The sequence below is a fragment of the Gossypium hirsutum genome, chromosome D12 (genome assembly GCF_007990345.1).
Source record: "Gossypium hirsutum isolate 1008001.06 chromosome D12, Gossypium_hirsutum_v2.1, whole genome shotgun sequence".
Taxonomy (NCBI): Eukaryota; Viridiplantae; Streptophyta; class Magnoliopsida; order Malvales; family Malvaceae; genus Gossypium; species Gossypium hirsutum.
In genome coordinates, this window is record NC_053448.1 from 61,892,374 (window position 1) to 61,907,033 (window position 14,660).

At 33.8% G+C, this 14,660-nt stretch overlaps 3 protein-coding genes across 4 annotated transcripts; 1 reads left to right on the forward strand and 2 right to left on the reverse strand.

The window, feature by feature from the left end:
- Positions 1-607: 607 nt before the first annotated feature.
- LOC107947288 (probable fructokinase-7) lies at positions 608-3,488 on the reverse strand. 2 transcript variants are annotated; one of them, XM_016881884.2, is made up of 7 exons: positions 3,260-3,488; positions 2,204-2,421; positions 1,735-1,947; positions 1,443-1,640; positions 1,223-1,363; positions 1,037-1,153; positions 608-950 (listed from the first exon to the last, which is right to left on the reverse strand). In XM_016881884.2, the coding sequence occupies exons 1-7, from the start codon at positions 3,279-3,281 to the stop codon at positions 813-815; spliced, it is 1,047 nt and encodes a 348-aa protein (XP_016737373.1). In that variant the 5' UTR covers positions 3,282-3,488; the 3' UTR covers positions 608-812. The 2 variants fall into 2 exon arrangements, with proteins under 2 accessions (XP_016737373.1, XP_016737372.1); XM_016881883.2 differs by having other exon boundaries at positions 2,204-2,517; positions 3,260-3,458.
- Positions 3,489-6,890: 3,402 nt separating this feature from the next.
- On the forward strand, positions 6,891-11,839 carry LOC107947290 (phosphoglucomutase, chloroplastic). The gene is made up of 22 exons (XM_016881887.2): positions 6,891-7,478; positions 7,579-7,644; positions 7,823-7,867; positions 8,189-8,281; positions 8,441-8,493; positions 8,735-8,786; positions 8,880-8,948; positions 9,047-9,115; positions 9,270-9,392; positions 9,482-9,534; positions 9,635-9,713; positions 9,803-9,867; positions 9,938-10,005; positions 10,117-10,235; positions 10,305-10,379; positions 10,484-10,599; positions 10,682-10,823; positions 10,921-11,002; positions 11,099-11,145; positions 11,226-11,303; positions 11,392-11,497; positions 11,578-11,839. Exons 1-22 carry the CDS (start codon positions 7,239-7,241, stop codon positions 11,643-11,645), a joined length of 1,908 nt encoding a protein of 635 aa, XP_016737376.1. The 5' UTR covers positions 6,891-7,238; the 3' UTR covers positions 11,646-11,839.
- LOC107947291 (probable carboxylesterase 120) lies at positions 11,806-13,296 on the reverse strand. Its single transcript, XM_016881888.2, has one exon. The coding sequence runs from the start codon at positions 12,934-12,936 to the stop codon at positions 11,911-11,913; it is 1,026 nt and encodes a 341-aa protein (XP_016737377.1). The 5' UTR covers positions 12,937-13,296; the 3' UTR covers positions 11,806-11,910.
- Positions 13,297-14,660: the final 1,364 nt, after the last annotated feature.

The following is a 14,660-nucleotide window of genomic DNA, read 5'->3' on the forward strand; positions in this document are numbered from 1 at the left end:
TTTTAATATTTTATTATATCTTTCACCCTTTTTGTGAAATCTAAAAATTTATTAGCAATTTATTAAATATTTTTTCTTTTATTAATATAAGTATATATTAAATATAATAATTTTATATTTAATAGAATGCTATGCATATAATTGTGTTTTTTATTTATTTTTAATTATTTTCATGCAATTGTATGTTAAATATATTAATTTTAATTTTAATTATAAAAGAGAAATTTTTTTTTCTTTATTTAGCTACTCATATATTTTAATAGTGGATTTCTTTTCTACTTAAATCATTGAATAATGATAATTGATTTATTTTAAATAAAAATAATTTAATAACTTCATAAAAAATTATACTGTTTTTTAAGAAAAATATTTAAAAAACTTGATCCATAATAATTAGTCAAAAACTTAATTGATGCGTATTTAAATATATTTTTAGGTTTGGAAGTTAAGAGTTTGAATTTTTTTTAATTTTACAATTAAAAAAGAAAATAAATAAATTATTCGTGAATACTTTATGAATAATAATTTAATTATTTGATATTTTTGAAGAGTAATTAGATGTTTTAGTAAAAGATATATATAATAAATGTAGTAAAAAAATTAAAAATTGGAAGAGAACATGTTAATTTTTTAGATTCCATTTAAAAAAACGAATTTAATATGGTAAAAAATAGTCACTTGTTTTATTGTTACATCAATCTTCTACAACACTTTTTGAGTAACCCAAAATTGGCTTGAAATCAGTGTAAAAAATTTGAACTAAAACAGCTTTAATGGCCAACAAAGTATACCAATCAGGATCTCCTTTCATTCTATGATGCATTATATTTGGTCAAGGCATCAACAACTGCCTGTTTTGTCGGAAGTGCCGGAATTGCCCCTCTCCCCGTTACCGTCAACGCTCCGCAAGCATTTGCAAATGCCAAGGCTTCTCTTAATCCCTTCTCGTCCTGTCGGAAAAGATAAAAGTTTCATTTACATGTTAAACTATTATATTACAGATTAGAACAACGAGTTATGTAAGGACTAAGGGTACCTGAAATAGATTTAAATCGGAAGCTAGGCTGCTTAGTAAGCCGCCAACGAAAGCATCACCAGCACCCGTAGTGTCAACAGCTTTAACTTTAATCCCCGGAACCCTTCCCTTGAAAGCCTGTATATATAGGTCGATTGTTTATTTCCATGTAGTAAACTTAATAATTAGACAAGCTCGAGCGCTTACCTTGGTGTAATATCTACAACCAGCTGACCCCTCGGTTACGATCAAAAGCTTAAGATTAGGATGAAAAAGCTTGTTCATCACCACATTATCATCATAAGGGTCACAGCCTTCGGTTAAGAATGTAATCTCGTCCTCGCTTACCTGCATTTTTCATGGATTAGCTGCAAATGAATGGAAGTAGCAAGACCCCATTTTATGAGTCTCGTATTCGAATTTGTACCTTGATAAGGTCTGCTTGTTCCCATATGCTCATTATGCCTTCCCGAGCAGCTTCTGCCGATGGCCACAGTGGCAATCTTAAATTCGGATCATAAGAGAGGATACTGCCAGATTTCTTGGCGATGGTCATTGCTGCAAGTTGAGCTGACCTGCATGGTTCTTCAATCAAACTAATCGAACCATAATGAAATATCTTCGCCTGTAATGAAAATATTATACAGAGATCAGAAAAAATCTAACCACTCTTTTGATTAACCAGAACAAAAATGAGAAATGCGGAAAAAACAAAAAACCTTGTTAATGAGGTTTATATCGAGCTCTGATTCATGAAGACGCATATCAGCACTTGGATGACGGAAAAACAAGAATTCCCGTTCACCATCAGCTCTGAGCGTAACAAATGCCAATGCCGTTCTTGCACTTTGATCAAATCGCATGCCGGTATTGTCCACGTAGTTTTCTTTTAAAATGTTAGCTAACATATGCCCAAATTCATCATCCCCTACCTGGTATCAAATTGCAAGGCATCATGTACATTGATATTCTCATGATCCAAATAAAAAGCACGAGATTGCAATTTGAAACAAAAAGCGAGTAATGGAACTACAAAGAGACTTCTTATTCATATCATTCTACGGTATCCTAAGTTAGTTCCGAACACAAAGATTAAAGCAATTCGATTTCAACGAATAAACATCATATGATTCCAGCGAATTATTCTAGTAACTGGTACAGAGTAAAAGCTAGATGTTCTGAATTTACCTTGCCTATGAAAGCCGATGATCCTCCTAATCTAGATACACAAACAGCCACATTAGCCGGAGCACCACCGGGAGCCTTCTTGAAAATAGGTGCTTCGGCCAAAGAGACCCCTCCGACTGTTGGTACAAAGTCGATCAAAAATTCACCAAAGCAAACAACTAGTGAATCCATATTTGCGGACTTCCTGTTCATATCACCGAGAAGATCTTCGCCACCACCTACAATTCGTAGTTTTATCGGTATCATAGATGTTTTTCTAACATGTTGCTCAAAGTGACAACTCCTAGCCCTAAGCCAATTTGTTCAGACATTGCCTAGTCCATTTCGAGTTACAAAATCAATGATTTTTCGAAACAAATCGAATAATTTCGCATTCAAATTCGCAATTCATCTATATTTAAAAGGTAATCTAACACAGATCCAGCACACAATTAGTGTTAAAACATAGCATGTAATTTAACCAACATGTAAGTATAAAAATAAAAAACCAAAATTTTCCAGACCAAACAGGATTCAAATCACTTAGAAAAACAATCAAACACCATCAGATCAAACAATTTCATTAGAAGTGAAGGAAACCCAAACTCGTAAAGCAAGAATTATAAGATTACATGTTCATAACAGATGACAAATAAAGCAAAAAAAAAAAAACTCTTGAACATGAAAGAAAAAATATTTATTATTTCAAAACACTACAAACAGCAAGGAACCAAATGATTTGAAACATGGTACGAGAATGATCTAGTTTCTTAAGCTAGAGATTGAACTTGAATTCTATAACCAAATAGATTATTATCATTTTTGAAAGCCAATTCTAAAACATGTTTCTATTAAGACTGAAGTTAGTAAATTTAATTAGCAGTTTAGCACATTACAATTAATAAAAAAAATTGTAATCTTTATGCAGAAAACCAACTCAAAACCCAGAAATGACACAACATGCAAAGTTAAGCTCAAAGATGAATATTTTTGAATCTCAAGAAAATGAAATATCAAAAAGATTTTAAAAAATGAAAAAGAATCAAGAAAAAAAAGGAGAGAGAGAGAGAGAAGAACCTGTAGTTAAATTCCCAGCCATTTTTCTTTTTTCTTTTTTGAGAATTACAGAGATTGAATTTGAAGGAGCAAAACAATGGCCGCTAAAGCCGGTACTGGTTTTCTTGTCCCTGTATTTGAAACTTGGAAGACGAAGAAGAAAGCAGAAACGTATAGAATAGGAGCGTGGCCGTCGCCAATCTTGAATCGGATTCTTCTTTAGAAGATAAGTTGACAAATTTATTAAGATCACCATCACATGAATCACTTAATTTTAAAAAGGTTTAATCCTGACCCACACCCCTTCTACTCTTTGGGTTTTGAAATTTAGTCCCTTTATTATTAGGTTAAAATATCTATCTCGTTTCTATACTTTTTTATATATTTAAGATTTAGTCTCTCTACTTTTATTTTAAGAAATTTAGTCCCTTTACTTTTTGGATTTAAAAATGCAAGTCCAATTATTAATACTATTAAAATGCAAGTCCAATTATTAATACTATTAAAATGTTTCTCTTAAAATCATTTCATTACAACATTTTTTTTGTGTTAAAGGCTAGTAAGTGATTTTTTTTTTCAAAATGTCATTCAAGTGATTTAATGGTAAAATTTTAACGACGTTAAAAATTAAATTTGAATTTTGATATGTAAAAATATAAGAATTAAATTCTTGAAAATCAAAGTATAACGATTAAATTTTAAATATACGAAGAGTATAAAGATTTGGAGCATATCTTAATCTATTTTTTATAAAGTACAAAGTAAGACCTGCTTAGAGATTGAATAAGAGATCCTTTTAACTAGAAACTTGAGTAATGTCCTTTTATCACTCCACATCTGTTTAAATTTCAAATATATAAAGAATATAGGTACTTTGACTGAAACATGTCTCAAACTCCTATTATCGATAATAATTAAAAGTATCCTACAAGCAGGATAAAATCGTATCAGAGTAAACACATGTTAGAAATAAAGTTGATAGTTGAGGGACTAAATGCTGAGAATTAAAATAGAGGATTAAAATTTAAGAATACGAAGAAACTAGGGACTCAGAACAAATTAAGCCATTTAAAAATTCAAATGAATTAAAAATATTTTAAAAATACAAAAATTGCCTTTTATTAAAGACCGATATATTGGATATTTGCTGTATTCGGACAAAAGCTTGGGTGTGTCCCATGTGGGGCCATAAGTTTCAAGTGAAACGACGTAAGTACAACTATTTGATTCATTGAACGTGAATTTAATATTTCTTTTTCAGTCTTTTGGTAAATATTAATTTATTGTAATAACCTTTTGATGGTAGTGGTCGATTTCTACGGTCATAATTGGGCTTTGCTGGAACTAGACCTGTCCATGGGCCGGGCCGGGCCGGGTTTGGGCCGGGCCCGGAAAAATTTTTGGCCTGACTCTTAGGCCCGGGCCCGGACCGGCCTAGGGCTTGGAATTTTGCCCAGGCCCGGCCCGAGAAAAAAAGAGTAAGCCCGGTCCGGTCCGGTCCGGTCCGGCCCGGCCCAATTTTTAATAAACACAAAAAAATATTTTAAAAATAAAAAAAATATTTTTAAAGTATTTTAAAATTGAAAAATAAAAATAAAAAAATATATTTATTATATTCGGGCCGGGTCGGGTCGGGTCGGGCCGGACCCGGGCCAAAAAGGTTGAGCCCGAGCCCGGCCTATTTTTTAAACGGGCCTCGTTTTTTTGCTCAAGTCCATATTTCGGGCCTATATTTTATCCGAACCCTCCCATATTTCGGGCAGGCCGTTGGGCCATGGACAAATTCAAATCAACCATCTTCCATAAAATAAACAACCTTGGAGACATCTTGTGCTTCAGTACATGCCACCCTTCTACCAATTAGGTTATACATCACCCATAAAGTCCATGAGCAATAGCTTTAATCACTCTAGGCGATAATAGGGCGACCCCATTACCACCTCCACTTTTCCCCAATCATCATCTTCTCTACATGCCGTTATCTCTCCTTTATGATCATTCATTATTGACATTCGTAAAATCACTGTACCATTTCTTCAAATGATTAATTGTAAAAGAAATTATCATTTGACATGATATCGTTAAGTCATTTCAAATTATTTCATTCTTTGCTCACTAGATAAAAAAAAAGTATTTATAACAATATATAATGATAGTAAAAGATTCTATAATTGAAAAATATTAAATAAAAATATTATGTTTGGAAAAGTAATATATATGTGAAGTTAAATGGATTTAAATTAACTATTTATAAATATAGTTAACAAATATAATTAAGTTTAGACAACGTTTAAGATTTATGGTTTAAATTAGGCTTGGACAATTACGTATGATATTGATGTTATACATAAATCCGACCCAAACTTCATCCTTAATCTAAAGTTGCGCCTAAAGTCTATTTGGAAAAAAGAAACTTTTATAGATAATGAAGTATTGCTAGTAAGACAATGAAGAGCCTTGTCAAGATATGATTTGATAATAGCATGTATATCAAATAATAAAATTATGGAGACCTTGAATGTGAAAGAAGCAATCTTCAAGTTAGGGACAAAACTAGAAAAAAATTTTAAGGGGTCGATATTAAATTGTAATTTCTATTATAGCAAAAATACAATTTTGTTATTTTAATAGCCTATAACTTTATAATTTTTAAAAAATTAAATCAAAATTTTATCATTTTTAAAAAAATTAAAGTGCAAATTAATTTTTACTAATTTAAAATTTTAAAAATTTTAAAATGACTAAATGAAAAATTTCCTATTTTTCGAGAACTAAGCCACTACCAGCCCTTGCTCAAAGTGGGTTTTGATGGGACTCAATGGAATTTTAATTTAAAGTTTTTATTAAATATAAATATCAAATTAAAGTGTATGGTTTTGTTAATGTTTTCTGAACGTTGCATTGTTGGTGTCACAGTCTCGCATGCAATGCATACCCACATTCCATACAAAATCTCGTGTTACCTTTATTTCCTAACGTAATTAAATATACACAATGCCGTCTTTTTTCTTTTGACAACTAAATCATACCACGATACCTTATATCGTGAAGATTCCAATTCTGCTTTTCTTTTCTTTTTTTAAAACTCATTAATTTAACTTAAATGTTGGAATATCATATATTATTCTTTCTAGAAAATAATATTATAATAGACAAAACATTCCACTATATAATTATTTGTTGTCGGTGTCGGTTTAATTGCACGACGAAAACCTCTATGATCTATAATTTAACACAATAATAATTTTAATTCTCAATATTTATATATTACATTAATTTAATTTTAATTTTAATTTTAAAAATTTATTATGTGTACAATTTGATATTTTCTCAAAATTTGATTTTCTTTAAAAATAAAAAGTGAAAAGTTAGAGGAATATATTCATTTATTTCATTTTGTAGGAGTAGAGCAACATATTTATGGTAAAAGAGATTGATTGAAGAGAGGGCAAAGGAATTAGCTTAAACCAAACCCCAAGGCTAGATCTAGGAATTTGAATATTTATATAAACGATGGAGAGTAGTAAGTTCCCTTACATATGGACATGAAATTGGTAAATATATTTTTGATACCTGAATGGAAAAAGATTGACGGTTCATATATTTAGAGCTATTATTAATTACTAAACCATCACATGGAAGTAAGTGGGAAGACATTGATGGCAGAAGTGAAATGAAACAGGTCTTAGGATGAGGAGAAGATAAAGCATTGTCCAACGTACACGTGGCAGTGCTACAGGCAGTAGCAGTGGCAATTCGTTTGTTTCTCTCCTAAATTAATTTATAGCCAAAGAAAGTAAAAGAAGCAGCTGCTTGCTCTCTCAAACTCACTCTCAAAGATCCCTCTTCCTATTTTCTCTCCTCTGCTCTCTTCTGCTCCACTCAATATATAAATAAAAACCCAAACTCAAAATATCAAAAACCCCATTTTTCCTCCATTGATTCATCCATCTTTGAAGAAAAAGAGAGAGAGAGAGAGCTTTTGAAGTAACATATATCCATGGCTTCTTGTTGCAATTCTTTGAGACTCGAAGTTTTCTTCTCTTCTGCTTTTAAATCATCTAAACGATCATCCAATGCCATTCCCATCCCTTCCTCTTCTTTTTCTCACCTCTGTAACCATCGCTTCGCTCTTCAAAGCATTTCCTTTTCAGTACCACGCTCCCCTTCTTTCACCATCAAAGCTTCCTCCTCCTCTTCTTCTTCCTCCACCACCATTGCCGAGCCTGAAGGCATCAAGGTTGTATATTTTTTTCCCATTGGTTTTCATTCTTCTCTTATTATTATTTTTAAATTAGCTTAAATAGTGATTCTGGGTTTTCTTTATTTGAATCTTACAGATAACTTCAGTTCCCACTAAACCGATTGAAGGGCAGAAGACCGGGACAAGTGGGCTTCGGAAAAAGGTAAATTTTTTTCACTGTTATTCATATCACTTTGCTTTTGAATTGTTTTTTCCTTCCTCAAGGGATAGCTAAGAACAGAGAGTAATCTGTTGTTGAATTTTTGAAATTGGGTTGGGATTCAATTACTCATTAGAATTCGTTTTTTTTTTCAAATTTAATATAATTTCATTTGCTTCAGGTTAAGGTTTTTATGGAAGAGAATTACCTTTCTAATTGGATCCAGGTTTGGAAATTTTCTTTTTTCTTGGCATTCATTTTTGTTGGTGAATGTACCTAAGAGATCCCTTTACTATAGTCCCTCTACTATTAAATGAATCAATTTAGATATTATTGAAAAGAATATTTTTAATAGGGTAAATGTTAACTCTATTACAATTTGGACTTATTTGATTCTTTTTAATAGTATAGGGACTAAATTGATTCACTTAATAATAGAAGGACTAATTTGATCTAGTCCCTATAATACAGGGACCTCCCATGTACTTTATCCCATTTTCATTAGTTTCAATGTTTTATGATGGGTTGGAACTCTGTGTGTCTGCAGTCGCTGTTTAATTCATTACCGCCTGAGGATTACAAGAATGGGGTGTTGGTATTAGGAGGCGATGGTCGGTACTTTAACCGCGAAGCTTCACAGGTCATTTTCTGAACCTGTACTCTTTAACAGTTCATTGTGCTTGGATTTGGATTAAGAGGACTAGGAACACAAACAAAATGATTCCCGCTCGTAAATTATATATGTAGTATGTACTTAAAATGCATTTGTCTTATTCGAATGTTTGAATTTGAAATGCAGATAATTATCAAAATTGCTGCTGGAAATGGAGTTGGAAAAATCTTGGTTGGCAGGTGAGTGTTCTTTCACTAGCATCGCCATTGCTTCAGCTTTCGAGTTTGAAAACAATAAATGTTCCTGTCGATGTTAAACCACTTTAAACAATAATGCACTAGTGTCACCATTCTTCAGGGGAAGAGCTATGAAACTTGAAATGTCTCATTTGTCTTCCCAGCTGTCGTGTAATATCTACTGTGCCTCTTGCCAATATGCTTATTTTATAATCTGTCTAATTTTGATCATATGATGTTTCAGGGAAGGTATTATGTCTACACCAGCTGTTTCTGCTGTCATTCGAAAGAGGAAGGCAAGCATGTCTCTTTTCATTTTAAATGGTATCAATATTTACCTATTTACATATTTTATCACTCGGTTAAACAATATTTTCACCCTCTTTTAGGCCAATGGTGGATTTATTATGAGTGCAAGCCATAATCCAGGGGGCCCCGAATACGACTGGGGTATCAAGGTTTATTCCTAATGCACCTGTGGAATTGTGCTTCATTGCTTCAACTCCGGTCTCTGTCTGACTTTAAATGCCATTGTGTTCATCTACTTGTTTTCTAGTTTAATTACAACAGTGGCCAACCTGCACCTGAATCCATCACTGACAAGATATATGGGAATACTCTTTCTGTAAGTATTGGATGTCGCTGTTATATATTATATATTTTTCTGTTGTCATTTTTCGTTGTCTGTTATTTCATCTGTTTGTGTGTGTATTTTTTGTTTTTCTAACGTGCAAGTGAATACGTCCTGCTTGATACATGAAAATGGAACTTCTGTGCAGATTTCCGAGATTAAAATGGCTGAGATTCCTGATGTTGACCTTTCTCGCCTTGGAGTTACCAAGTATGGAAACTTCACCGTCGAGGTTATAGACCCGGTTTCCGACTATTTGGAATTAATGGAGGTGAGGGAAAAAAAGAACAGCTACTCGTCCTATAATTCGGAATGAAACTTCACTTGTTTGTATCACTTATACTGTTAGATCATATGCAGAGTGTGTTCGATTTCCAGATGATCAAAAATCTTCTCTCAAGATCAGACTTCAGGTAAACTGTATGCCCTTGATTAATCCCAAACGGGTATCATTAGGTTGCTTGCTACAATTCTGGTAACTAATTTTTACTGTATTGCCTGTTACTTTTTTAGTTTTGCATTTGATGCCATGCATGCTGTTACTGGTGCTTATGCAAAACCCATCTTCGTGGACAAGCTTGGGGCTCGCCCGGTATGTCATGTGTACGAAAAATCCGAAATATACTATTGACCTAAATTTTAATAAAGTTCCTGACTTTAAATGTTAGATGTGTTATGTAGGATTCTATATCGAATGGAGTGCCTCTTGAGGATTTTGGACATGGTCATCCCGATCCTAATCTTACGTAAGATAGTCACTATATGTTTTTCGACGATTTAAAATCGTACCACTGTCTAACCTCTATGGCAAAACAGGTATGCAAAGGATTTGGTCAATACCATGTATAGTGAGAATGGACCTGATTTTGGAGCAGCAAGTGATGGTAAAGAAATTATATATATGAAATAAATTTCTCGTATTGTCAGATTTCTCCATTATGCATGTATAATAGGATTCACTGACTAACAAATGTATCACAATCATGTTTCCTCAGGAGATGGCGACAGAAACATGATTCTAGGTAAAAAGTTTTTTGTTACCCCTTCGGACTCCGTCGCAATTATTGCTGCGAATGCACAAGCAGGAATACCATATTTCCGTGGTGGCCCTAAGGTACAAAATTCTAGTAGCTTTGCTTTCCATGATTTTTAAACCGAAGATGCTTACATCTTGCATTTTCAGGGTTTAGCTCGATCCATGCCAACTAGTGGTGCTCTCGATAGAGTTGCTGAAAAATTGGGTCTTACCTTTTTTGAGGTAAGCACTATTTCAACTAAAGTGTTCTAATAATCTATGAAAAAAGGAGGTTATATTCTAAAGGTACATACTTTGAACTTTGGGTTTTTTTTTTCTTTTTTCAGGTTCCTACTGGCTGGAAATTTTTTGGGAATCTTATGGATGCTGGAAAGTTGTCAATTTGTGGGGAAGAAAGTTTTGGTACGGGTTCAGATCACATTCGTGAGAAGGATGGCATATGGTAATTTCTTGTTATGGACTGTTTAACAAATTTCTAGTACATGGGACCAAAGTAAAATGGTTTCTATTTTTGTCAATGGCAGGGCTGTTTTAGCATGGCTCTCGATTATTGCATATCGAAACAAAGACAAGAAACCAGGGGAGAAATTGGTATCTATCTCTGATGTTGTCAAAGAACACTGGGCAACTTATGGAAGAAATTTCTTTTCTAGATATGATTACGAAGTAAGCACGATAGCTCCCTCTCAAAACAACATGAGTTTATAGTTTCATATTCGGTTCAGCTCGAAAATTCCTTGTTTTAATTAGTTTTGCTGTTCAGGAATGTGAATCTGAAGGTGCCAATAAAATGATCGAATACCTTAGAGAACTAATCTCAAAGAGTAAGGCAGGTGAAAAGTACGGTAAGTTTGCAACCAACCCTTTTAACCCCGGCACCAGCTACTGTACTATACAAATTTTACATCTGTTTGATTGTTTAAAAAAATTTTCCATTGTAGGAAATTATGTCCTTCAATTTGCTGATGACTTTTCATATACCGATCCCGTAAGTATTAGCTCTCTACAATTTTCGTACAATTGATATCCTTCAACAAATTGCTATATATTATCCGTCTGTTTTCTTAGGTGGATGGAAGTGTGGCCTCAAAGCAGGGTGTTCGATTTGTTTTCACAGATGGTTCAAGGATTATATTCCGTTTATCTGTACGTTCTGGGTTTTTGTTTCCCGTGATCTTTAAAGGCCTATACAGTCTTCCTCTTTTCTGATATTATTAACTTCATATACATGCAGGGAACTGGCTCAGCTGGTGCAACGGTTCGAATCTACATCGAGCAATTTGAACCAGATGCTTCTAAACATGACATGGACGCCCAAGTGGCATTAAAACCACTAATAGGTATGCTTGCGACCGTGATCGTTTTTCTATCTCTTTCTTTCAACAAACTTATGAAATAATTGTACGGTTGAAATTTTCAGATTTGGCATTGTCTGTATCGAAGCTGAAGGACTTCACAGGCAGGGAGAAACCTACAGTCATCACATAAAAAAGCGACGCTCATATTGAGCCCCTCCCCAATGAATTCCCACTTTTACTGAGTCACCTTTCAGTTTTGTTTTTAATGCTGTAGTTAGCTTGGTATTATGTAAATTTATGTAAAATACTTGGAAGGAATAAATTAAAAGCATCTAGCTAAAATATTCTGGTGAAATAAAAATATTTCAAGAGTTTACTTTTTTAGGACCACTAGTAAGATAATCCACTGCTCTATACGTACATACCATTATTGCATGATAAAGATAGCTATAAATTCATTCAACATTTGCATTTATTGTAACTGACGTTGCAGATGCAATAAAATCCTTCAAGACCAAAAACAGTGCGTTGGCCTTATCAGGCTGCATAAAATCCACTCCATGATGATCCCCCATACGAAAATGGCTCACTACCTTTACACCCTTTTCTTCCATTGATTTTACGAGCTCCACCTGACGGTCGATTAAAGGGTCGCCGTCACAGCCGGTCACCAACACTTTCCATCCTACTGCAGCGAGCTTCTCCATAAGGTTTGTCCCCTTGGTTGTTGTTGGATTACAGTACTCGTGGTCACGGCCAACTCCGATTGGCAACGCCAGTTCCCACATCAGGTCCCCCACACCAGGAGGCAATACGGGATCATTAACCAATCTTAACTCTGACTCAACCTTTACGGACCCGCCGAAGAATGGTTGGTGCAATATTAGCCCTCGGATCTTCCAGGGTCGAAGACCGTCGGCTTCTTCCGCCACACGTATTCCTGCATGGTAGGCTATGTTAGCACCTGAACTCGACCCCATAACGAAACAAGTGGTGAAATTTGCGTATTGTGTCAACCACTCTTCTTGGGTGGTTTTGATCCAGAGCAACGCTTCAATAGCGTCGTCGTAAGCAGCAGGAAGCCTATGCTCAGGAGCAAGACGATAGTCGACGGACACGACGATGGCTTGGAGTTCCAACGCCATGTTTGAGCAAAAAACATGGAAGATCGTGGATGCCGCACTGCAGTGGATGAAGCCTCCTGCATGGTAATAAACTATGAGAGGGAACTTGTTCGTATCAAGCGGCTTCTGCCTGGGGAGGAACACACGAGCCCATGTGTGTGTCGTTTGGTTGATAGTGACATCTTTGGAGAGAACCGGGACAGTTGGGTCCGGATCAGGTGTGGCTGAAGTGTTGGGAAACCTATTAGGGTTGCGCGTAAGCGAGCCATTGGGGTTACGAGTGATTTCTAGGCGCTTGTAAGGATCATCAACGACAGTGGGATTGGAAGAAGGGGTTGCTTTTGTTTGATCCGACATCACCGGAGCCCTCGGTTGAGGTCTTTTGTTCTGATTTTTTCAACTTTGGGTTTCCTATGAAGATAAATATAGAGAGAGATTTCTTGGGTAAGCAGTAAGCAATTACTCGATAGTTTTCATGATGGCTGCCGGGTTATCAGTAGACTTGGTTTTGTTTGTCAAACAAGTTACCTATTTTAAAACTAGAAATTCATTGGGATGAATTGACGTTTAGGGAGAACGAATGGCTAATTTTGAAAGTTTCAATGAAGCTTCATTTATGTTCCTTTTCGTTGTCACTATCTCTCAAAAAGTCGTAATAATCGAAAGTGAAGTTAGAATTCTTTTTTAAATGATATTTTATGTTAAAAATGTTTAGGGATGAATTGCATTTAGCCCAGTAATTTGGTCGTCAAGTTTGGATTTGACACTTATGACTCAAATTATTTTTAATTGTCTTTTGTTAGTTTATACATATTTTAAAAAAATTATGATGATATGAAAATTTCAGAATATTACATCATCACACCTTAACAACATCGAAGTTCAGGGATTAAATAGAAAAAAATTGTCACATTACAAGACTAATGCGTTAAAAAATCTAAATACCAAATTAAAAAAGTTGTGAAGCTTAAGGACTAAATGTTATTTTATCCTAAAGACCTAAAGATCTAATAGATGGTCCAATGAAAGCAGAAACGGGCTGTTGCCTGAATTGGCTTTTGATTTGGGTTGCGGAAACCCAACTGGACAGTGTTAAAAACTTATTATAAAGTTGAAAATATATATGTATTTATTAAAATGGTACCAACATGTATAAAGAGAGTAGCATAAAAAAAAGCTGTATCAGGATATCAAACAATGGGCTAATGAGAATATACCATATTGTAAAAATAAATTACAACATATATTTTTTTTGAACCATTTATATTTCGTTTGGGGCCTAGATAATTTATTCAAAGATTCCTGCCCAACAAAGTTGCTACAATAACAATGTTGTTTAGGACAACATTTTCCAACTTAGGTAAATTCATGTATGTATATATTTATTTGTAAAACTTATAAATTTTGTTAAAATTTAGCGTAATTAATAAAGATTAAATTGATACATTTTATCTCCAAAGTATGTGAGGGTATTTTGCTATTTGAAACTTAATTAAATACGTTTGTTAATGACTATATACGTGGCACGTTACATGCGAGCGTAAGATCAATGGAGAAAAATGACGGTATTTGTAAGAGAGAGACAGATGTAAAAAATTCTTACTAGACTTCAAAATTGGTTTTAAATTTCACTTTTCTGTACGAAGATATGAAAACATATATAGAAGTGTGAGTTATTTGTACTAGGAGTTAGATTACATTTTACTTTTATTATTCAAAATTAGTAAATTAATTCATATTTGTTAAATCAAAGAGCAAACTCTCATTATATTAAAAATTCTATTAATTTCTAGTGTTAAGTAATGACGAGTAAATTGTCTGGTTACTTGAATTAACTCCTCCACGTAAAAAATTTTTAATTCATCTCAGTGACTGTTAAAGTTTTCATCTATTCCTTGTGTTGTAGCTTTCATCCATTTTGCTTGAATGAATCTCTCAACATCTGTATAGGATGCATGTAGTATGTCACGTGTCACTCTATGATTGATCTACCAGCTATGTCAATATTTAATAATAAAAATGAGGATAAATTTTAACAAAATGACAAATTTACTACAAGAAGTAATTAATCTATTTTTGAA

Bases quoted from the DNA above. Each gene is read 5' to 3' on its own strand.
- LOC107947290 (XM_016881887.2), top strand. From the start codon at position 7,239: ATGGCTTCTTGTTGCAATTCTTTGAGACTCGAAGTTTTCTTCTCTTCT. The intron at 9,116-9,269 runs GTAAGTATTGGA...ACTTCTGTGCAG, and splicing joins TATATGGGAATACTCTTTCT to ATTTCCGAGATTAAAATGGC. The intron at 10,380-10,483 runs GTAAGCACTATT...TTCTTTTTTCAG, and splicing joins TGGGTCTTACCTTTTTTGAG to GTTCCTACTGGCTGGAAATT.
- LOC107947288 (XM_016881883.2), bottom strand. From the start codon at position 2,449: ATGATACCGATAAAACTACGAATTGTAGGTGGTGGCGAAGATCTTCTC. The intron at 1,641-1,734 runs GTTTTTTGTTTT...TTTTCATTACAG, and splicing joins ATATAAACCTCATTAACAAG to GCGAAGATATTTCATTATGG. The intron at 1,364-1,442 runs GTACAAATTCGA...TGAAAAATGCAG, and splicing joins AACAAGCAGACCTTATCAAG to GTAAGCGAGGACGAGATTAC.
- LOC107947291 (XM_016881888.2), bottom strand. From the start codon at position 12,936: ATGTCGGATCAAACAAAAGCAACCCCTTCTTCCAATCCCACTGTCGTT.